This window comes from Dasypus novemcinctus, chromosome 18 (assembly GCF_030445035.2).
Source record: "Dasypus novemcinctus isolate mDasNov1 chromosome 18, mDasNov1.1.hap2, whole genome shotgun sequence".
Lineage (NCBI taxonomy): Eukaryota > Metazoa > Chordata > Mammalia > Cingulata > Dasypodidae > Dasypus > Dasypus novemcinctus.
In genome coordinates, this window is record NC_080690.1 from 66,870,388 (window position 1) to 66,892,396 (window position 22,009).

General features: G+C 54.9%; 2 protein-coding genes across 2 annotated transcripts; both read right to left on the reverse strand.

The window, feature by feature from the left end:
• Positions 1-382: 382 nt before the first annotated feature.
• IRF2BP1 (interferon regulatory factor 2 binding protein 1) lies at positions 383-2,883 on the reverse strand. Its single transcript, XM_004481536.5, has one exon. The coding sequence runs from the start codon at positions 2,533-2,535 to the stop codon at positions 778-780; it is 1,758 nt and encodes a 585-aa protein (XP_004481593.1). The 5' UTR covers positions 2,536-2,883; the 3' UTR covers positions 383-777.
• A 2,073-nt stretch (positions 2,884-4,956) lies between these two features.
• Positions 4,957-12,478, reverse strand: MYPOP (Myb related transcription factor, partner of profilin). Its single transcript, XM_058280459.2, has 3 exons — positions 12,412-12,478; positions 11,126-11,676; positions 4,957-6,818 (listed from the first exon to the last, which is right to left on the reverse strand). The coding sequence occupies exons 2-3, from the start codon at positions 11,622-11,624 to the stop codon at positions 6,112-6,114; spliced, it is 1,206 nt and encodes a 401-aa protein (XP_058136442.1). The 5' UTR covers positions 11,625-11,676; positions 12,412-12,478; the 3' UTR covers positions 4,957-6,111.
• Positions 12,479-22,009: the final 9,531 nt, after the last annotated feature.

Genomic DNA, 22,009 nt, shown 5'->3' on the forward strand with positions numbered 1-22,009 from the left:
CCGTAGAGACAAATTTCCTCTTTCCGCAGGCAGTCCCTCTAGCAGTCTAGCCTCGGCTCTTCTGCCCCGCAGGAACCCACTGCCTCTTCCGTCTCCCCATGGGCACCAAGTGTCTCACATTCTGGGTAGACACAGGATGAACCAGCTACAGAAGGGCAACCTATGCAAGCGCTATCCCCTCTCTGAGCCTCAGTTCTGTCATCAGGAAAACGGGCCCAAGGCTAGAAAGTTTGACCCCTGGCGGCATTTATAGAAACAGCCAGCGGGCCCCATCTGGGGGAAGGGCGCCACCTGGAGGTGACAATGCAACATCCTGTCCCCTGCAGGATTAGTTCAGTCCCTAAAGGGGGCGCAGCATCTCAGACGCTAAGGGACCAAGAAGAAAAAAAAAACCCATCTTTCGGTTTATTGAAGGAGGAAAGGGGTGGGAAGGGAGGCAATAAAATGCTTTTGCTTCGTTTATAAAGAGCAAGATTTCAGGAGACCCCTTCTCAAGGAGGGCACCTCTCCCCCAACTACAAGCAGCAGAAAAGCCAAGCCAAGGAGGGGAGAGGATATTGGAGGGGCCAAGGGGCCCCAAACACCCCCTTGGATAGGAGCCACAAGCTTTCTCCCCCCACCCTCAATGCATCTACCCCAGGGAATCCATCTGGGCTAGGGAAAGGGGTATGTACACAGGTGGGGGTGGCACTGGGCTGGGTGGGGAGGGAATAATTTATCCGCAGCAGCGGTGGGTGGCCAGAGGGCAGGGGGCAGTAGCCTGGTGGCAGTGGTGGCCTAGGGGTCCCGTTCTTTCTTAACCTTGATGTCTCCAGCGAGAATGGTGGCGATCTCACCCTGCATGAAGGCCCAGGGGACAGAGGAGCCCACCAGCGGGCACTTGTCTCCACTGGGGCAGTACACCTCGCCCGCTGGGCCTTGCGCCTTGATGAATTCCCGGGAGCAGGGAAAGCAGAATTTGTGTCCGGGCACCGAGGGGCACTGGACAAAGTGGGTGTCTTCTAGCCGCTCCCGGCACAGGGTGCAACACAGAGGGGCCCCTGGGGTTGCCCCTGTGCTGCTACCACCCCCGCTGACGGCTTCGGCCCCCGCCGTGGGGCTAACTTCAGCTTCACCGTTGCGTGCCACCAGCCGATGCTGGGCTGGAGGCTGGGCCGTGGAGGAGGCGGCAGGGCTGGCACCGCCTGCCCGTACAGAGGCCCCACCCCCACCAGGATCCTTAGGTGAGTGGCCCAGGGCCTCAGCCACGTTCTTCAGGGCAGCTATGGGTGATGGCACACCAGGGGTCTCGGCCGAGTATGGGCCGCCAGGTGCCACCCAGTGCCGCTGCTGCTGCTCCTCTGCGGTCAGCTTCCCAGCCGACTCACCCTCCGGCTCAGGGGATGCCTTGCGACGGCGTGGGGTGGGTGCCAGGTTCCGGGATGGGGCTCGAGGGGGTGGCCCACACAGAGCTGCCGGGCCCTGCTCCGGGTACTGTTGTTGGGGCAGGGCCTCGGCGGGTGCGGGCTCCCGGAAGCTGCGAACACCGTCAGTGAGCAGCTCGCCCAGCTGGCGCCACTCCCCTGATCCATGCCGGCGCTCATATTCCAGATACTTGAAGCCTGATGAGGCCAGTGCCTTGCCGGGCTCCCGCAGGGCATCATGGAACATCTGGCGAGCCACTGCCAGGACGCCCGCATACACGTTGCCTGACCCGCACGGGTACTCAGTGAAAAGCTTCAGCTCGAACTCATAGCCTGGTGGGCGGGCAGTAGCATCAAAGGCGAACACCCGCCCCACCAGCCCGTGATCCTTCTTGAAGCGGACATTGAAGGGCGCGCAGGCGGACAGCGCCAGCAGTTGTTCGCGCACGGCTTTTGGGCGCCCATGCCACTCCTCCGCCCGGCCCCGCATGGCCTCGTTCAGTTCTGCCAGACAGTCGGCATTTCTCTGCTGCTTCTCCTTCTCGAAATCCGAACCGAAAGCTGGACGGGCAGGACTCAAGCCGGGTGCCAGGGTCAGGCCCCGGCTTCCCAGGCCTGACACCGCGGCCGCTAGTAGCCCTGGGGGCACCAAGCTGGGCATAGAACCAAGCAGGGCCCTTCGCGCCCCTTCAGCCACAGCATCCTCGCGGCTTAGTCCATTGGCCAGGCGGGACCCCAGGGTGTACTCCAGGGCGGGCGAGGGCAAAGGAAGACGACCCGACGAGGTGGCTCTGTCATAGCGGTCCTGGCCCGAGAGGCTGCCGCTGGTCCCCGACGGCTGGGGTTGGGCCTGCGGGGGCGGCAGCTGGGACCCCTGCGCGGTGGCCGCAGCCAAGTCCTTAGTGGCGGGGTGCTTGAGGGCCGGGGGGCCCGGCGAGCGGCCCTCGGGGAGCACGTGGCTGCGCTTGAGCTGGCGGGCAGCGTCGATGAGCAGCTCGATGCGGTCCGCGCCCTCGAAGTTCACGCAGCCGCGGCACACGGCCTCGCTGAAGTCCCATACCATGGCCCACGGCATCTTGGGCAAATCGCACAAGTAGCACCACTGGCGGCGGGACGCCTGCACCGACGCCATGGCCCCCGCGCGCGCGCCGCCAGGGCCCCGCGTTCCACCCGCCGCCGAGGTTCGCTCCGCGTCGCCTAGGTTCGATTCGCGTCCCCGGGACCGCGCGAGCCACGGCCCGGCCTCCCCGCCGGATCCAGGCCCGGCCCCCCTTCCCCGCCCCCTGGGCCCTAAGCCTTTTTCCTCACTCCCGCCTCCCTCGGAAAGGCAGGCAGCGGCACGTCGGCGCCCCCGCCCGCTCCGGGCTCCGGGCCCAGGCGCGCAGCTCGGGACCAGCGATGGGCCGCGGCGCCTCCGCCTCGGGCTCCCGCCGCTCCCGCCGCCGCCGCCGCTGCAACGGCCGCCGCCGCCTCCACCTCCTTCCTCTGCCCCAGAGGCCGCTTCGCAGGGAAAGTTACATAACGCGCCGGCAAAGCCTTCTGGGAAACGTAGTCCCGCCGGGGCCGGCTCTTAAAGGGGCCGGCGGGCAGCCGGGGCTCGCCGTCTCCCCGCGCGCGCCCTTGACATCCTTCGCCACCCGGCAGGGAGTTCGGCGCTCCGCGAGGAACTCGGCTCAAGGATCGGGGGTGTAATACTTAGGGTCGGAATTACGGATTTAGAAATGGTGGGGGCTGGGTAGGCTACCGGGCGTCCCCGACTGCTCCGACTTGCTGTGCAGCTTTAAGCAAAAGTCTTGCCCTTGCTGAACCTCAGTTTCCCCGCCCATTAAAGGAAGAGATGGGCCAGTGACGAGATAGGAAGGCAGCAGCTCCTGGGGCGGGGCGGAGGGGCCGTGATTGGATGGTTTTGGGGCGGCCTGGGCGCTTCGTCCTTCCCCAGCATCCTAGGCACTGGCCTCTGGTTAAAGCAGGCAGAAGTAGGAGAGGACGGAGGGTCTCCCGGCCTGGCCGCTGCTTCGATTTCCCTCATCTGCTAAAGGAGCGGAACGGCCAGTGCCGTCTAACTCTGTTTCAACTCTGCCGGCGAGCTCTGGCGTCTAAAGAGTTACACCGCGTGGGTTTCTCCGCCCTCCCCCCAGCTAACTACAATTCCCAAAATGCCTTGCGGAGCCGACGAACTGACGTACTTCCGCTGTGTGGGAGGTGGAGGGAGGCCTTCTAGGTTCCCACTGTGTCGGCTCCCTTACCCCACCCCCCCCACCACCCATTTCTGGGGTCTTTTTCAGTGTTCTCGGTGCACGGGGTTTGGGGAGGGTTCCTCATCCGCCTGCTGCTTCCCGATACAGGGGAAGGGCGAAGGGCGAGAGATGGCGAGCAGGAGGCGGGGTGCACTGGGAAGGGCCCGCACCAGGTCGCCTCCCCCCAGGCCCATTAAAGCCTTGGGACCCCCATGCCTTCTCTCCGGTGCGAGCAGGCTTTGAGCCGAGCGGGCGTCTAGGTTTTAACCTACGTGAGCTTCTTCAGCTCTTTAGGCCTGGATCCCTGCGATGCACTCAAAAACAGTTAAATGACTTGCTGGAGTTGCATTCATTAATGGTTTCAAACTAGTCAGGGGCTGACTGCAACTGCAAAGACGGCAGCTCTGCTTTTATGTTGCCTAATTTCAGTCTAATCTTGCCAGCTTTACTTACCACCTGTGTATTTTCTTAGAATTTTTCTTGAAATTGACCCCCTTAAAAAAAAAGATACCTATTTTTGTCTCACCTAAGCAATATTATCTGCACAATCATGGGTTTGGGAAGGAGATAACTTTCTTTTTATAAAGAATGTACCAGGGACTGAACCTCGTACATGGGAAGCCAGTGTTCAACCACAGAGCTACATCTGCTCCCCAATGAGAGTGGGTTGGTTTTTTTTTTTGGTTGTTGTTTTTAAGGCGGTACCAGGGATCGAACCTGGGACTTGGTACAAAGAAGTCCATCCAAGTAGCACCTAAAATTGCTTTTGCACCACTCTTTAGGAAACACTAGTGGGAGTTCCGAATTGTGGCCAATGGCAGGCTACAAGCAGATTGGATTGGCCTCTGACCAGCTGGGGACTGGGGCAAATTCCTAATCTGCGAATCTCAGGTTTTTTTCCCTTCTAGAAAAATGGAGCTCCCTAGAGTCCACTCCTCATTAGATACCTTGAGGCTGAAATGCAAACAGGTATAGGTATATCAATGCTTAACGTGGTGCCTGGCCCAGAAAAGGGGCACCATAAATGGAAGAGGATTTGTTTCTTTTTAAAAACCTATCCATGAATTGAACAAATATTCAACCCCTTTTCTGTGCTGGCCCATGGTGGGGACACAACAGTGACTAAGCCAGCCAGGCCTTGCCCCGGAAGTGTCTCAGCCTGGTAATGGAGGTGGAGATTAAATTTACATTTACTCAAGTGATTATTGAACTGAATTTTACCGTAACTGCCACTGGTGAGAGGGGGATTAGGAAATGCTTCCCTGGGGAAGTGATATTTGAGCTGAGACCTGAAGATGAATAGATTTTAACTGTAAGAAGGTAAAGATTCCTTTATCTTTATGCCCATTTTACAGATGAGGAAAACGGAGGCCCAGAGAGGTGAGGTTGTTTGCCCACTATTACCCAGCTGGCCAAGGGCAGCACTGGGAGACCGGCGAGGCTGACTGAATCCAGGGTAGCAGTTATGGTCTGCTTTGCTCCCAGGCTCTGAAGCAGGTGTGGGAGTAAAAGGGTCAACCAGCTGCAGCCTTCATGAAACTATACAGGAAACATTCCTTAAACAGGAAAAGGCATACTCACTCATGGGTGCCATGGAAAAGAATCACAGGACAGTGGGAGAGAACCCAAGGCAGACCTGCCCTATCTGGGGGAGGGAATCCAGGAAGTCCTCCTGGAGGAATTGGCATTTGGGCTGATCAACAGAAGAAGATTTCATTCAAATGGAGAACTTGATGGCTTTATGAAAAACACCAAAGGCTGGGAATCTGCTTGGAGGGGAGACTGCCCGCCCATGGAGGGGGTGGGGCCAGTGTAGATGCTGGTCCCAAGGCCTGTCTCAGACAGAGCCCCAAATTATTGTATTAAAAATAGGTTTATTGATATCTTGTCACCACTGGGAAGAAAGGAGGAAGCTGAGCTCTGGAGGTCAGAGGCCACAGTGGGGGTCAGAGGGCCCAGCCTATCGTCCCTCCATCAGAACTCCACCCACTCTCCCTAGTGGTCCCGACACTGGTGTACCCTCTTTGTCATCCATATTCTGAGTTGTCTTGCAACTCCCAACCCCCTCCAAAGTCTGGGATGGGGAGGTGGGAGGCCCCATGGGTCAATTCTCTTCAAGTCAAGAACAGGAGTTGTTAGGTAAGGGGGTATGTGCAGAGCCGAGAGGTTCCCTCACCCGCACGTGGGGCAGTAATAAATAACATAAAATCGATGGCTTAGAAGTCAGGGTGAAGGAGGCAGCCAGGCAGACAGCACTGTACCGGAGAAAGGGGCTGGGGAGCCCATCCGTGAGGCTCTCCCAGAGAATCAGGCACTAACTAGCACAGGGAGTGGGGTGCTCACGGCCCTGGAGCAGGAAGCCAGGGTGCAGCTGGGATGGGGAAGGAGCATCGACCCCTCGACTGCGCCAAGCTGGGGGGACAGGGTGCAGGCAGAAGGAGCGGAGACAAGCTGGAACCCTAGAGCAGACTTCACGGAGATTTCCAGCGACCCCGCCTCTTCCGTGTAGGGAAACCTTTTCTCCTCTTGTGTGGGGGTGAGTCATGGGGTGGGAGCGGGGCTGGAGGGGCCCGGGGGGGCCCCTCCTCACTCCTCGGGGCGATGATCACCCCCCTGGCCGCCACCACAGCCCCGTCCACGACCGCAGCCACCACGGAGACGGGCTCTGGGGTGATCTCCACCTTGGGGGCTGGAGGGGGCAGGGCGGGCCTGGGAGGTGGGGGTGGGGGCGGGGGCGGGGGCAGGGGCGGGGGCAGTGGGTCGGCTGGGGCTCCCGGCAGAAGAGGCAGCAGGGCGCTGAGGGCCTCGCTCAGTTTGGCCAGTCCCTGCCGTAGGGTGCCGGCCAGCTCCCGGATGGCGTTGGCAGTCTCCTGCTGGGCCCGCAGGAAGTCCAGGGAAGGTTCTGGGGTAGAGGGCGTGGGCGGAGGCAGCGGAGGAGGTGGGGGGCTGGGGGGCGAGGGTGCCACCCGGGTCGGCTGCGGCGGAGGTGGTGGCGGCAGTGGAGGGGCCGGGGGCGGCGGAGACAAGGCCAGGCGGGGCAGCTGGACCCCCTGCAGGGCTGGAGGGGGCGGGGACTCACGCTCCTTGGGCCGCGGGCAGCCCCCTTCCTGGGGGTAGCCGGAGGGCCGGGCCCAGGGCTCCGGGCTGCTGGAGCCCCCCTTGCTGTGGGCTGGTGTATCTGTGGAGAGAGCGTCGGATAAGGTGAGCACCACCTGGCAGTTTGATTTCCCCTTTCCATCTCCCTCCCCCACATCCTGCTCACCCTGGCCCCAGAGCGATCCTTTTAAAACCTAAGACAGATCATGCTTTGGAAACGGAAGCCACAGGACAGGTCAGTCTCGGTACCCAGGGGCTATGGATCATACATTTAACAATGTATTTAGCCTGGTGACTCATCTAAGGGGCACAGAGGTGCAGGGTTTCTTTCTGGGGCAATGAAAATGTTCTCAGATTGATTGTGGTGATGGTTGCACAGCTGTGAAAATACAAGCCACTGGATTGTACACTCTACATGGTGTGGGAATTATAGCTCAAGAAAGCTGTTTTTAAAAATTACAGGTCAGGGGGGTGGGGGGTATATGGGGAGACCTCATATTTTTTTAATGTAACATTAAAAAAATAAAGACAAAAAAAAATTACAGGTCAGATGTTGTCCCTCCTCTGCTCAATAATCCTCCTGTGGCCCCCATTGTCCTCAGCTCAGTGCTTGAGCTCCCAGAGGCCCTGTCATCTGCCCTCATCACCTCCCTGGCCTCATCTCCCACCTCCCTCCTTCATTTGGCTCCAGCCACACTGGCCTCCTGGCCTCAGCTGTTCCTCAAGGAGATCAGCCCCGCTCCAGCCTCAGGGCCTTTGCACATGCTGTTCCCTCTGCCCAGAATGGTTGTTCCCCAGATACCTACCTGCCTGGCCCCCTCCCTCACCTCCTTCAGGCCTCTGCTCAAATGCACCTCCTCAGGAAGGCCCTCTAGTCCCCGCCTTCTGCTGTCCCCTAACCCTACTCGATTTCTCTTATAGCACTTATGTCAGCCTAACACGGTATCGCTCTGTTTACTGTCTGGCTCCTCCTCCTGATGTCAGTTCCATCAGGCAGGGCTTTGTTTTCTTCACCGCAGTTTACGCAGCACCTACAACAATGTCTAACATGCAGTTTTCTTTAATGAGAAGATAACTGTGGCGTAGAGAGGCAGCCGGGACTGGGATCGAGACCCCAGGTCCTGGCAGCCGGTCTTCCAAGAGCCCACAGGGGAAATTCCAGCCTCTCCCCAAGGCTCCAGGGTCTTGGCTCGTCCCTCCTCCTCCCCCCTCACTGCTTTTACGTTCAGTGCTACCGCCAGGCTGCACCACCACCCCTTCCTCTTCTCTGGGCCCGAGCCGTGCTGGCCTCCCCTGCAGCACCACCCCTTGGCCAGCTCAGGTATTCCTCCCTCAGGGAAGCCTGCCTCCTCTCCTAGCCAAATCAGATGAGCCTCTTCTCTCTCCAAACCCAGCCAGCCACCTCCTGCCTTTAATGCTGGGGTCCCGCCTCCTTCGGTCAACTAGCCAGGGGAGGTGGGGCGGGGGCCATTGGGAGCAAGAGGATAACCACGGCTGACATTTACTGGACAGGCCCCGCGAGGCCCTGGGCTCGGCTCTCCTCTTCCACGATCTCACCAAGTTCCCTGGCAACAATGCTCTGGGGTAGGCGTTATCCCCATCATCTCCCCCATCTGACGGAGGAAGTGACCTGAGGTCCACAGAGAAGGGTTATAGAGCTGGTAAGAGGTAGAAGAGGGATTTGACCCCAGGCTGGCTCCAGAGCCTGTGCTTTTACCCACTCCTTGGGCAGGGCCTGTGGGCTGGGGGCTGGCTGGTTTTCCCCTATAAGAGGCACGGGAATTGCAGTCACCCTGAGCTGTGGCTTTTCTTGTCTGTTAAGTAAAAGGAACAAAAAGTGGTCCAGCCTTAGCACCCACAGGGCTGAGAAGTCACAGAAGGGCCACCACGAGAGTTACGTATTTTATTTGCAACCATTGGGCCTCAGTTTCCTACGGGCGAACGGGATGTACGTGTGTGGGTGGGATGGAGCTTGGGGGGGGGGCAGAGCTGGACGACAGAACCTTTCCCTGAGGCCATCTCAGGTACAAGGCTTAGGACAGTCCCAGGCACGTGGTAAATTCTCAATAATGTTTTTGTTATTGTTGCTTCAGGTATCAGGTCAGGGATAGATGGTCCTTAGCTCTCCCCTCAGCGGTCAGCAGTGATGCTTCAGGCTGCAGAGGGAAGTCAGGGTAAACTCCAAGACCCATTCTTATTCTTTCATCAGAGCAGTTCCTCTTTTATGGGTCTTAACAGTGATCCTCTGCCTGTCACACTGTAAGCACATTCCTGCCTCAGGACCTTTGCACCTGCTATCCCAAGTGCTCTTCCCCCCAGATAGCTACGAACAGTCCCTTTCCCATCGCTCACTATCCGCTTTATATGCCTTTATTTTTCTTCTTAGTTCTTATCGCCTCCTGGTATATACTCTCTTTTGAGGGTTACCTGTTTGTGGTCTATCTCCCACAACCATGAGGCTAGGGGAGGATGTGTCTTTTTCTCCCTGTACTCCCAGCTTCTACCCCTCAGTCCCTCCTCAGAATAAGTGCTCAATAAATATATGCGGAATGAATGAATGAAAAAAGAGTTGCATAGCTTTTGAAAAAAGAAAGTCTGAGGTTACCAGGGGCCAGGGAGTGGGTAGGGAATGGGGAGTGAATGCTTACTGGGTACACAATTCTATTTGGGGTGATGAAAAAGTCTTGGTAATGGATGGTGGTAGCGGCAGCACAACATTGTGAATGTAATTAATGCCACTAAATTATACACCTGTATATAACGTGGTTAAAAGGGAACATTTTAGGTTACAGATATGTTAGTACAATAAAATTATTTTCTTTTAAAATGAGTTAAAATCCTCACTTGAGTTCAATGGGGCCATTTCACAGACAGAAACACTGAGGTTTGATTCAAATTGGAAACACGGGTCCTAAGTGATTTTGTCTCTCTCCTGCTTAACATACTTTCACGTCTCCCAAAAAGCCTCAAGATAAAGTCCAAAGTCCTGACCGTGATTTACAAACCATGTATGATCTAATTCTGGCATACCTATGAACTCTCAATCTATATTAATCGTTGTTGTTGTTATTGTCAGGCAATCTAGTTTAGTGGTTAAGTGCATGGACTGTGACTTGGACACATACATCTGTGTTTCTGTCCCAGTTTTACTACTTACTTGCTATGTGGCCTTGGGCAGGTGAATGAACCTCTCTGAGTTACATGATCCTGAACGGCTTTGTCTAATCATATCCATATTCCTCCCTTGCTCAAAATCCTTCAGTGGCTCCCCACAACACTTAGGATAAAACCCAAACTCCTCATCTCGGGCCTAATGGCCCTATATGGTCTGGCCTTTGCTGACCTCTCTGGCCTCATCTCAAGACCTTCCTTTCTTCAGTCTTTCCACTCTACCCTGTGGGATTTTCTGTTAGCTTCTCAAACTGGCCACGTTCTCTTGCCTCTAAGCCCTTGCACATGCTGTTCCTTCTATAGGGAATACTTTCGCAGCTCTTCATTTGGCTCACACCTCTTCACCTTTGGGTTTCAGTTCTGAAGTCCTCTCCTCCAGGAAGCCCTCCTTGACTCCCCAGGCTGGGTCAGGTGCCCCTTCTGGGTTACCACAGTCCCTCGGTTCCCCCCTTCCAGCACTGCCCAATCTGGGTTGTCACTTTTTGGGGATGATTCAGGGTGCTCAGGGGAATAGCTGTAGAAGAAACAATAATCCAGCACCATGGCTAAGTGAGAGGTCTCTGTACTCAGCTCTCACACTGCTGCTACTTGAGGTATGACCTTGGGAAAGTTTACCAAATCGCTCTATTTATGACGTGGTGAAACAGCACCTACCTCTCACAGCAATGAAAATTACATCAAGAACCGGCATTCTCGTCCACCAGGCACGGTGCTAAGCTGTTTAACTCACTTAGTCTTCACAACAACCCTTTGAGATAAGGACCGTTTTTATCCCCAATCTTACAGATGTAGCAATTGAGGTGCAGGAACCTACCCAAGATGACACAGTCGACTGGCAAACTGGGACTCTGAGTCCAGAATCACTACCTTACAGGGCCTGTGATGTGAGTGTTTAGGAAGTCCTGCCCTTAGAGGATTGAGCACAGCACCTGACAGGCGATGAATGCTCCCTGAGTATCTGATTGTTTTGTTATTATGCTGGTGATCCCTGCTGCGGTCTTTGGAGCCAAGCCTCTAGATCTGGGTTCGAGTCCTGACTGACAGGCACTAGCTGTGTCGCTTCACCTCTCTGAGCCTCAGTTTACCCGTCTGTCAAACAACTGGAGCCCTCCGCATAGTACTGAGGGCTGTGAATGACTCAAGGGTTTGAACAGCTCGGCGCACAGAGTAGACTCTGTGAACATCTATTCTGGTTAAGATGGTGGTAAAGGAACTCACCTGCTCGTCGGTCCTCTCTACGGTCCTCGGACAACACGAAGCGTTGGGTGAGGGCACCTGGGGCCGGCGGCTGTGAGGTGGCAGCCCCAGCGGGCTGCTCGGCCCCTGCCCCAGCCCCCGGCCCAGACACACCGGGCCCCAATATGGCAAAAATGGTCTCCTCCTCCGCGGAGAAGGCGTCCTCGGCGGCGGGCCCGGCGCCCTGCGTGGAGTGCGGCACGCGGGCCAGCTTCTCCTTGGTGCGGCGCTTGAAGTCGTTCCAGCGCTTCTGCACCTCCTGGCCCGTGCGCTTCCAGCTGGTGATGCTGTTGATCTTGGCGGCGATGCCGTCCCACACGCGCCGCCGCTCGGCCACGCTCACCCGACGGCTCTGCGCGCCGTAGAGCTGCGGGTAGTGGGCGCGCACCTCTCGGATCAGGATCTGGTTCTCCTCGAACGAGAAGCGCGGCTTGCGCAGCCGGGTGGTCTCTTCCGTTTCGCTCGCCGCCGCCGCCGCCATGGCGCCCCCCGACGCCGCCGTCCCGCCGCCTGGCGCATGGGGGGCGCCGGTGCTGCGGGCACAGGGCGCACGGCGCTGGCGGGAGGGGCCGGGTCCCCGCGCCGCCCGCCCCACCCCGGCCCCCCAGACGCGGGCTCTGCTGTCCCGCGGGCGAGACCTGGGGGCGGGGGGCGCCGGGAGGGCGGGGCGCCGGGCTGGGGGGGGGGCGGTCAGAGCTGCCTATTAATAGCTGCCCGCGGGCGCGCGCCCGTCGAGTGCCCCGCGCCGCGCGAAGTGCCACGCCGAGGAGTTGAAGGAAAGGGGGCGAGGGCCTGGGGGGTGGAGGGAGATGAGGAAAAGTGGAAGAAGATGGGGCGTCTGCAGGAGTTAGAGGAGAATGGGAAATGGGAGGAGAACGGGGGTGTCTCGGGGGTCGAAGCACGGGGGTGATGGGGTAAGAAGATGCTGAAGGGGAGATGCAGCAAGACGCGGGGCACTAGAGCCTAGGGGCGCTCTGAGGGTTCCGGGACAATGGGGCGTCCTTAAGACAGAGATGAGAAGGGGGCCTCGGAAAGGACGTCCAGGGAGTTGGGGGCTCCTAGGACAGTGGAGGGAGCTGGGACGTGAAGATACCAGGAATTAGGGTCTGCGGGGATTGTGGCGGCTCTTGGAGGTCGTCAGGAATTAAGGGGAGCTCTGGGGATAGTGCGGGCCCGGGATCAGGAGGGGACAACGCGGACTCCGGGGGACTTCGGGTAGAGTGAGGGTCGCGGAGTGTAGGGACCGAGCCGGGCCGCGGGTCACTCACCGGCGCCGCCGCAACCCCCGCCTGCCGGTGGGTCAGGGATCCGGCTTCTGAGGCCTCCTCCCTCCCCCCGCCTCTCTCCCTCCCCTCTCTGGGCCCCGCCCCCGGCCTCCCTGGGAGCCATGGCGCAGGCGCGCCGAGCGCCAGTCCCTTCCAACGCCCTTACCACCCGGGTGTCGCTCCTCTCGGGGCGCAAGCGCACAGTTGCCTTCCCCCGGCTTCCACCAGCGAGCCACAAGTACGCAGGCGCAAGTTTAGCGCTGCGCTTTTTTTTTTTCCCGGGCCCCCAGTGTCCCAAAGGCGCACGCGCAAAACTCTGTCATGCGCATGTGCACTCCTTGCTCCTGGCCTGCCGCTGCTCCCGGTACTGTCTCAGCGCAGGCGTAGTGAACGTTAGCGGCGAGGGATGAGTGATGGGGAGAGTGATGGGATGGAGCGGTGTCCCCCTCCTTTCGTACAGTCCTCGGCGTTTTCCAATTCATCTTGCCCTCTGTGAATGCGTCTCTTTCTTTTGGGGCCTAGGGAGGGAGAAAGCGTCGGAGGGAAACGCACCATCTCCATGGCAACGGCATGGGTGGGCTGGGATGGCGTAAAGAAGTCGCGTTGCAGCCTCTCAGATTCCGTCCCGCGGGCGGGGCCGCTCGGGGTCTGCTCGTCGCCTCCTACCCGAAGAGGCGGGGCAGCTTGGGGATGTTCCGCGCCAGGCGGGCGCGGTAACCATGGCAACCCATCCACCCTCCGAGCGCGCTTGGGGCCTCCCCCACTCCCCCCAATTACGTCAAGGAGCCGGGAGAGAGTTTCTTGGCCCGTAGAGAGGGTGATCCTGGCGCGGGTGTGACTTTAAGCAAATACGTAGACGCAGGAACGAATCTCGAACACTGGGTGGAAGAGATGGCAGGATGATAGAGGAAGTCAGGCCGAGAAATTTGTACTTTAGCAGGCCTCAAGGTCGTTTAGCAACGGTGCTTCATTCATTTAGTCAACATTATTCAGCGCCTAAACAATTCTAGGCGCAGGGAACACAAAAGACAAAAGATCCTTACCCTCATGGAGCTCACTGTTAAGGTGGGAGAGATAGACAATAAACAAAACAAAAAGAAGTAAAATATATACGTGAGAAGGTGATAAGTATTACGAAGAAAGAAAAATTAATTGGGAAAGGGGAGTGTGGCGTGCGTAATTTAAAACAAGGTGGCCAGGGTAGGCCTCGTGGAGAAGAGGATGTTTGAGCAGAGCCGCGAGCAAGGGAACCCGATTGTGCTGCGTTCCAGAAACTGCAAGGAGGCCAGTGGGGCTGGAGTGGAGAGCGCAGGGGAGGGGAGGGTGGGGAACCTGATGCAGCAGGACCTTGGAGGAGGGAGTCAGGGGAGGGCCCCCAGCTGAGAAGGGATCTGATCTGACTTTTTCATCTTAATATGATCCCTCTGGAGAACTGACTTCAGGGAGCGAGGGTGGAAGCTAGGAGCCCAGGCAGGAGGGGCCTGCAATGGCTTAGTGCCGAGGTGTTAGTGCCTCCAACTAGGTGGTAGCGGTGGAGGTGAGGTGAAACAGAATTGGTATGGGATTGAGAGAAAGAAAGGAGTCAAAAGTGACTCTTAAGTGTTTGGTCCGAGTAACCGCAAGGACGGAGCTGCCAGATGGACAAGACAGCATGAGAAATGGGAGTTGGGCAAATCAGGAGTTTGCTCAAACTCGAGGTGCCCATTAGTCAACTAAGTACAAAGTTCCTATAAGCAGTTGGATGTTTGTGTCTGGACTACAGGGGACGGATCCAGGCTGGAGATATAAACTTGGGAATTGTCAATGAATAAATGGCATTGAAAGCCATGAGACGGAGAAAGCACCAAGGGTGCTGGTGTGGGTAGAAAAAGGGTCTCGGATCTGAGCCTGGGGCTCTCCAATGGAGAAGCACTGCGGACAGGAGGACTCAGCAAAGGAGACCGACGAGAAGCGGTCAGCGCGGTGGTAGGAAGACAAGGCCAGGTGCTGCCTTCTAGGCCAAGGGAAGGACACTCATCATGAGGAGGAAAGATTCCACCATGCCAAGGGCTGCCTAGAGGTCAAGTCCTGCGCAGCCCGAGAACTGCCTCCCAGGGTTAGCAACGTGGAAGTGATCAGTGACCTTGACAAGACCAAGTTGGTGGGAATGGTGCCCTGATCGGGTGGGCTCAAGAGAGGATGGGAGGTACTTGGCCATTCACAGCTGGAGGGGTGAGGGGCTGCTCTCCCAGGGGGCACAGGGTGCCCAGTTGCCAGAAGCCTATAGAAAGGAGCTCTTTGACAAGGCCAACAAATACCACTTCTTATACAGCCCGGCCCTGTTAGGGGGGCCCCGTGGCAGAGAGAGCCTCTAGGTCGGGTTGCTGTTGCCTCTGAAACCACCTAAATCTGCACCAGCTTTTCCTATGACACTGAGTGGCGACTCCGGCATCCGCTTTGGTCCCTGTGGGGGATGGGGGGAGGCTTGTTGCTCCAGGGCTGGCTGCCTTTGGCTCTTTGAGCTCCTTTGTATTTAATTTCTGGGTTTTCTGGGTCATTTTTTGAGAGCTGGCAAGGAGGAGGCCATTAAAAGAAAAAGGCTGGGAAGTGGACGTGGCTCAGATGATAGAACATCATCTACCATATGGAGGTCCAGGGTTCGATCCCCAGGGCCTCCTGACCCGTGTGGTAAGCTGGCCCACGTGTAGTGCTGTTGTGCGCAATGAGTGCCCAGCCATGCAGGGGTGCCTCTGCATAGGGGTGCCCCATTGGCAAGGTGTGCACCCCACAAGGAGAGCCGCCCAGTGTGAAAAAAGCGCAGTCTGCCCACGAGTGGCACCGCACACATGGAGAGCTGACACAGCAACAAAGAGACACAGATTCCCAGTGCCACCTGATAATGCAAGTGGATGCAGAGGAACACACAGATAATGGACACAGAGAGCAGACAAGGGGGAAGGGGAGAGAAATAAATAAAATAAATCTTTAAAAAAAAGTTAATGAACTATAAAAAAAGAGAAAAAGGCAAATAAAAAGTAAAATTAAAAAGAGAGGTTTCAGAGACAGCCAATCTGAGTAGAGAAACGGGTGGCATCTGGAAGGGGAAAAGGGACCCCAAGAGGTTTATTGAAGATGGGGCATGAAGCCGTACATCTGGATTGGCCCAGAGAGGAGAAATGGATGCTGTGGGGAAGAAAGAGCGGGGGCATGGCTGAACCACGTCCTGGGGTTGGCACAGTAGGCAGGACCTGAGCACAAGAGGAAGGTGGGTGGAGGGGCAGGGACCATTCAGCCCCAGTTTGGTGAACGGCAGGCAGGAAGGTGGGGAGATGCAGCATCAGGGATGCACAGAAATTCCCTGCGGGTTCCTTCTGTTGTCTCCATGGGACGAAGAGGCAGGATCAAGGCTGAGTTTGGAGGAGAGAGAAAGGAGAAAGCGTGCGATAGAGAGTGGGAGACTGAACGGACCGGGGGCGCGTAGCAGCGTGGAAGCAAGCACTTGAGCTTATCGGACATGAGCTTGAAGTGAGATGAGTCACTGTGGTTGCCTGTTTTCCTCCGGTCATGTTTGTCTGAGTGGGTGCAGGGGCAGAGTCGCTGGGGGGCTGACGGGAACCAGGGCTGGGTTGAGATGTGGTGCCACCATGAGCCCAGGGAGGCGTCAGGGTCCAGGAGTCAGGGGCAGCCCAGGTGGGGCCTTCCAGGTGACGACGTGAGGAGCTTGAAGGGGATGGGGATTCTCCAGGTGGTGGTGGAGGCAGGAAGAACAGGGTCTGAGGTCTTACCCAAGACCCCTCTGGCTGCTATGGTGGAGGGCGGATGGGAGGGCCAAGGCGATGGGCTGTAGTTAATGGGGCAGGCCAAAGTCCGGGGTGGGGGGGGTTGGGGGGGAGGGACTGGACGCTCAGTGGTCACCCTGGGGAGGCACCAGGACGCTGCTGGTCCCACGGGAGTCTGGGCTGAGCAGGTAATTGGTCCAAATCTGGTCTGGAACGTGTGAGAAGGCAGGAGGAAGGGGTGGGGAGCTCCACAGTGTGTAGGGGGGGGGGGGGGTTGAGGCTGGATTAGCAACGTTCCCGGGTGGGGGGATGGGCAGTCAGGAAAGGCTTTAGAAAGCCTTGATTTTCAAACTGTTCGTCTTGACCCATTAGTGGGTCCAGAAAAATATTTCATAGGTTGCAACCAGCATCAAACAAACTAAAGTGGAGCAGAAAATATCAGAATGCATTGTATGCAGAACAATTAAGTATTGCTTTGAGGAATTTTTGTCTCAGTTAATGCATTTTCAGAGGCCGTGAACAGGCACCACGGGACTGTGGAAATCGCTCAGATTCTGGAGCCAGCCTATCTGCGTTCCAGTTCTACTGCTTTCTCAGGACGCAACCTTGACAGGTTCCTTAACCTCTCCAGGCCTTTAGTTTCCTTCTCTGTAAAATGGGAATTAATGTATATAAAGTATTTGAGTTGTTCCTGGTATGTAATAATTGCCCTGTTAGTGTAACTAACCCTATGATGATTCTTTTGTGAAACCTGTGTTTCAGTTATGTATGCGTGTGTATGTGAGAGAGTGTGTGTATTGATGTAAAATGAATTCCTCACAATGGTTTGCTGTAAAATAATGCGAAAGGAACTGGATCCAGGAAAGGAAACCTCAGGTACAGAGGTATGTCAAATGCAGGGAAAAGTTGTGGCGGAGAGGGAGAGAAAAGAAGCAAGGAAGAGAGGAAGAATTAACAGAGGGAACAGAACAGGAAATGGGATGGAGGAAATAGTTGGGATAATGTCATACAGAACCCAGAAGATCCTGGTAAGGATATTGGGCTTTCTTCCAATGGCACTGGGGAGCCATGGCAGGTTAATGGGGAAGGGACAGGATCAAGTTTGTGCTTTAGAAAGATCCCTTTGGGCATTGAAGAAGGAGGTACTGGGGCAAGAGCCAAAGGGGAGGAGAGGAAGAGGCAGAGGGGAGAGAGATTTCGAAGGCAGAATGGACAGACTGGGAGACTGCTGGGCAGTGGAGGGTCAGTGGGATGAGGCCAGGTCTCTGCCCAGGTGGCAAGGTGTATCGTGGGGCCAAGCCTGAGAGGGGGACCCAAAGGTAAGACGCTGAGGAGAGTTTGGGATGTGGTGGATATACAAAACCCAGGGACATTGAGGAGGCCACTGGACATGTGAGTCCACAGCTCAAAGGGAGGCCAGGAGACAGACAAATAGGGGTCATAGAGGTTTTGGGGTTTTTTAAAATTAATTTTTGTTGTGGTTACATGTTTATATCATAAAATTTGCCATTTTAACCATTTTTTTAAAAAAGATTTATTTATTTATTTATTAGTGAACAGCCATCCTAATGGGCGTGAAGTGCTATCTCGTGGTTTTGATTTGCAGTTCCCTAATGGCTAATGAAATTGCATGTTTTTCTATGTGCTTATTGGACATTTGTATATCTTCTTTGGAGAAATGCCTGTTCAAGTCCTTTGCCCATTTTTTTAAAAAATTGTAATTAATTAATTTTTTTTATTAGGGAAGTTGTGGGTTTACAAAACAATCATGCGTAAAAGACAGGATTCCTATACACCACCCCGCTGGCATTGGGGTGGAACGTTCGTTTCAACTGATGACAGCACATTTTTATAAGTGTACTATTAATTAAAGTCTATCATTTAATTTAGTGTTAACCACGTTTGTGTAGTATAGTTCCATGAATTATTTTTATTCTGTTACATATAATCCAACATTTATATACAATTTAACATTTCCCCTTTTGATCATATTCGGGTATGTATTTTTCAGTGCTGTTAGTTACATTCACAATATTGTCCTACCATCACCAAAACATTTCCATCATTCCAAATAGGAACCCTGTACATTGTAAGCCTTAACCTCCCATTCCCTATCCCCACCCCACCCTCACTCACCTATATTCTACATTCTAACTCTTTGAGTTTGCTTAATTGTTTCAAATCAGGTAGATCATACAAGATTTGTCCTTTTGTGTCTGAATTATTTCATTAAACATGATGTCTTCAAGGTTCATCGATGTTGTTGCATGTATCAGGACCTCATTCCTTTTTATGGCTGGATAATATTCCTTTTTTTTAAGATTTATTTTATTTATTTCTCACCCCTTCTCCCACCCTTCTCCCCCCCACCCGTCACCCCCCCTTGTCAGCTTTCTTGTGTCCACTCGCTGTGCATACTTCTGTGTCCGCTTGCATTCTTGGTGGCACCGGGAATCTGTGTCTCTTTTTTGTTGCGTAATCTTGCTGCATCAGCTCTCCATGTGTGCGGCACCCCGCCTGGGCAGGCTGTGCTTTTTGCGCGGGGAGGCTCTCCTTGTGGGGCTCACTCCTTATGTGTGGGGCTCCCCTATGCAGGGGACACCCCTTCGCAGCATGGCATTCCTTGCGTGAGGCAGCACTGCACATGGGCCAGCTTATCTCACAGTCCAGGAGGCCCTGGGTTTGAACCCTGGACCTCCTATATGGTAGGTGGATGCTCTATCAATTGAGCCACCTTCACTTCCCTAGATAATATTCCATTGTATGTACACACCACATTTCTCTTTTGACAGTTCCTGTCTCTGGTTTATGTGCACGAATAGCACAGGAGGACCTCAGCCCCATGCAGATGGCCGCCCAAAGGTCCCACCAGTCCTTCCACCTTCACATGAGCAGGTGAAGGGCTCTACTCAGGAGCCATTGTGGGGACCTGGGCACCTTTGGGAGCCTGACCCAAAGCAGTAACCAGAGCCGGAGCCGGAGCCTGGGCCTTGTTTGATCCTTGGTCTTGGACTTTTGACTGGGGGAGTGTGAGACCCTTGGCGATGGTGGGCAATGTAGGCAAGTTGATTGAGCTTGCCGCTGCCACTCTTTGGGATCTTGGACTTGACCTCCTTAGGCCTTGTTGGCCACTGCACATGTGCTCATGGCCTTGGCATTATTGGCCTGCATCTTGTTAAGCTTCTTGGCAAAGCACATGGTGGAGTCTGCCCCCTTAAGAGATTCATATCTTTGTGATTGGGCCCTCTCGATCCCATTTCTGTGCCATTTTCTTTCTTTTTTTTTTAAGATTTATTTATTTATTTATTTCCCCCCTTCCCCTTCTCCCACCCTGCTGTTTTTTGCTGTCTGTGTTGTCTTCTCTTCTCATTTTCTCTCCTCTAGGACTCACTGGGATTCCATCCTGGAGACTTCTGACAGGGAGAGAGGTTCCTTGTCAATTGTGCCACCTCAGTTTCTGGCTTCTACTGTGCGTCATCTTCTTTCTCCTCTTGTCTCTCTTTTGATGCATCATCATCTCGCTGCACGATTCACTTGCGCAGGGCACTGGTCACCACACGGGCACTTGCACAGGCACTGGCTTGCCGCGTGGGCATGCTTTTCTCTTCTTTTTCACCAGGAGGCCCCAGGGATCAAACCCTGGTTCTCCCATACGGTAGGTGGACGCTCTGTCACTTGAGCCACATCCACTTCCCTCTGTGCCATTTTTGGGACTGATTTTGCATATGTGGTTCTTGGCTTGGCCATGTCTGCACCCTTGCCTGCAGCTCACACTTTATTTATCCATTCATTGGTTGAGGGACACTTGGGTTGCTTCCATCTATCTTTTGGCAATTGTGATTATTGCTGCTATGAATATCCATGTGCCTCCGCCCATTTTTTAAATTGAGTTGTTTTTTGTTGTTGAGTTGTGAGAGTTCTTTTTTTTTTTAAGATTTTATTCTTTATTTATTTCTCTTCTCTTCCCCTCCCCCCCCCAGTTGTCTGCTGTCTGTGTCCATTCACTGTATGTTCTTCTGTGTCTGCCTCTATCTTAGCAGCAGCACCGGGAATCTGTGTCTCTTTTTGTGGCGTCATCTTGTTGTGTCAGCTCTCCGTGTGTGCAGTGCCATTCCTGGGCAGGCTGCGCTTTCCTTCACACTGGGTAGCTCTCCTTACGGGGCGCACTCCTTGCACGTGGGGCTCCCCTACATGGGGGACACCCCTGCGTGGCACGGCACTCCTCGCGTGCACCAGCACCGCGTATGGGCCAGCTCCACATGGGTCAAGGAGGCCCAGGGATTGAACCGCGGACCTTCCATGTGGTAGACGGACGCCCTATCCATTGGGCCGAGTCTGCTTCCCTGGAGTTCTTTATATATTCTGGAAGTTAAGTCCTTTTCAGATATATAATTTGCAACTTCTCTCCCATTCTATAGGTTGTTTTTTTTAAATGATAATTTAATGATAATTGATTCACTGGATATATAACATGACAAAGTCCTGTTCAGGGCCCTAGGATGGCAGTGACCAAAGCACTGAATTCCTACCCTCTTTGAGCTCACTATCCAGCCAGGGATCAGGGTTCCTGTTTCAGTTAGGGTTCCACCAGAGAAATAGAACCAGTAGGAGACATATATTAATAGCTTTAGGGGAAGCAGACTTGGCCCAGTGGTTAGGGCGTCCGTCTACCACATGGGAGGTCCGCGGTTCAAACCCCGGCCTCCTTGACCTGTGTGGAACTGGCCCATGCACAGTGCTGATGTGCACAAGGAGTGTCCTGCCACGCAGGGGTGTCCCCCACGCAGGGGTGTCCCCCACGTAGGGGAGCCCCACGCGCAAGGAGTGCATCCCATAAGGAGAGCCGCCCAGCGTGAAAGAAAGTGCAGCCTGCCCAGGAATGCTGCCGCACACAGGGAGAGCTGATGCAACAAAAAGAAACACAGATTCCCGTGCCGCTGACAACAACAGAAGCGGACAAAGAAGATGCAGCAAATAGACACAGAGAACAGACAACTGGGGTGGGGGGGAAGGGGAGAGAAATAAATAAAATAAATAAAATCTTTAAAAAAAAAAAAGAGCTTTATTGCAAGGAATTGGCTCTTGCCGTGGTGGGGGCTGGCTAGGTAAGTCCAAAATCTAGAGCAGGTCCTCAGGAATAGCAGGCTGGAAACTCTAGGACAAGAGCTGTCACTGCATCCACAGGCAGAATTTCTTCTTCGTCAGGGAAACCTCGGTTCTGTCCTTGAAGCCTTTGAGCAGATTGAATCAGGCCCCCTAAGATTATCTAGGACAATCTCCCTTTAACTGATTATAGATGGCAACCACATCTACAAAATACCTCCACAGTACCACCTCGATTAGTGTTTGATTGAATAACTGGGGACTATAGCCTAGCCAAGTTGACACATAAAATTAACCATTGCAACTACAGGGCATAACATATAAATAAAAAGGACAACATGTGCCAAGGAGGAAAGAAGAGTAGGGTAAGAAAGATGAGTGTGGGGGTGGGCTGGTCTCATTAGAGTAAGTGACATTTGAGCTAAGACCTGCAGAAGGAGAGGGGGCAAGCCAGGTGGGTATCTGGAGGAGGAGCAAACCAAGTAGAGAGAATGGGAAGTGCAAAGGCCCTGAGGCTGGGATGTTCCTGAAGTGTTGGAGGAACAGTGGGGAGGTCACTGTGGCTGGAACAGTGATTGGGGGGTGGGGGAGAGGGTGGAGCAGAGGTCAGCCTGTGCCGGGCCTCGTGGGTCACCATGAGGGCTTGGCTTTTACTCTGAATGAGATGTGAGCCCGAGAAGGGCTCTGAGCAGCAGAGGCGTGGGAGGTGGGTTGTTGTTGTTGTTTTTTAAACGACTCTA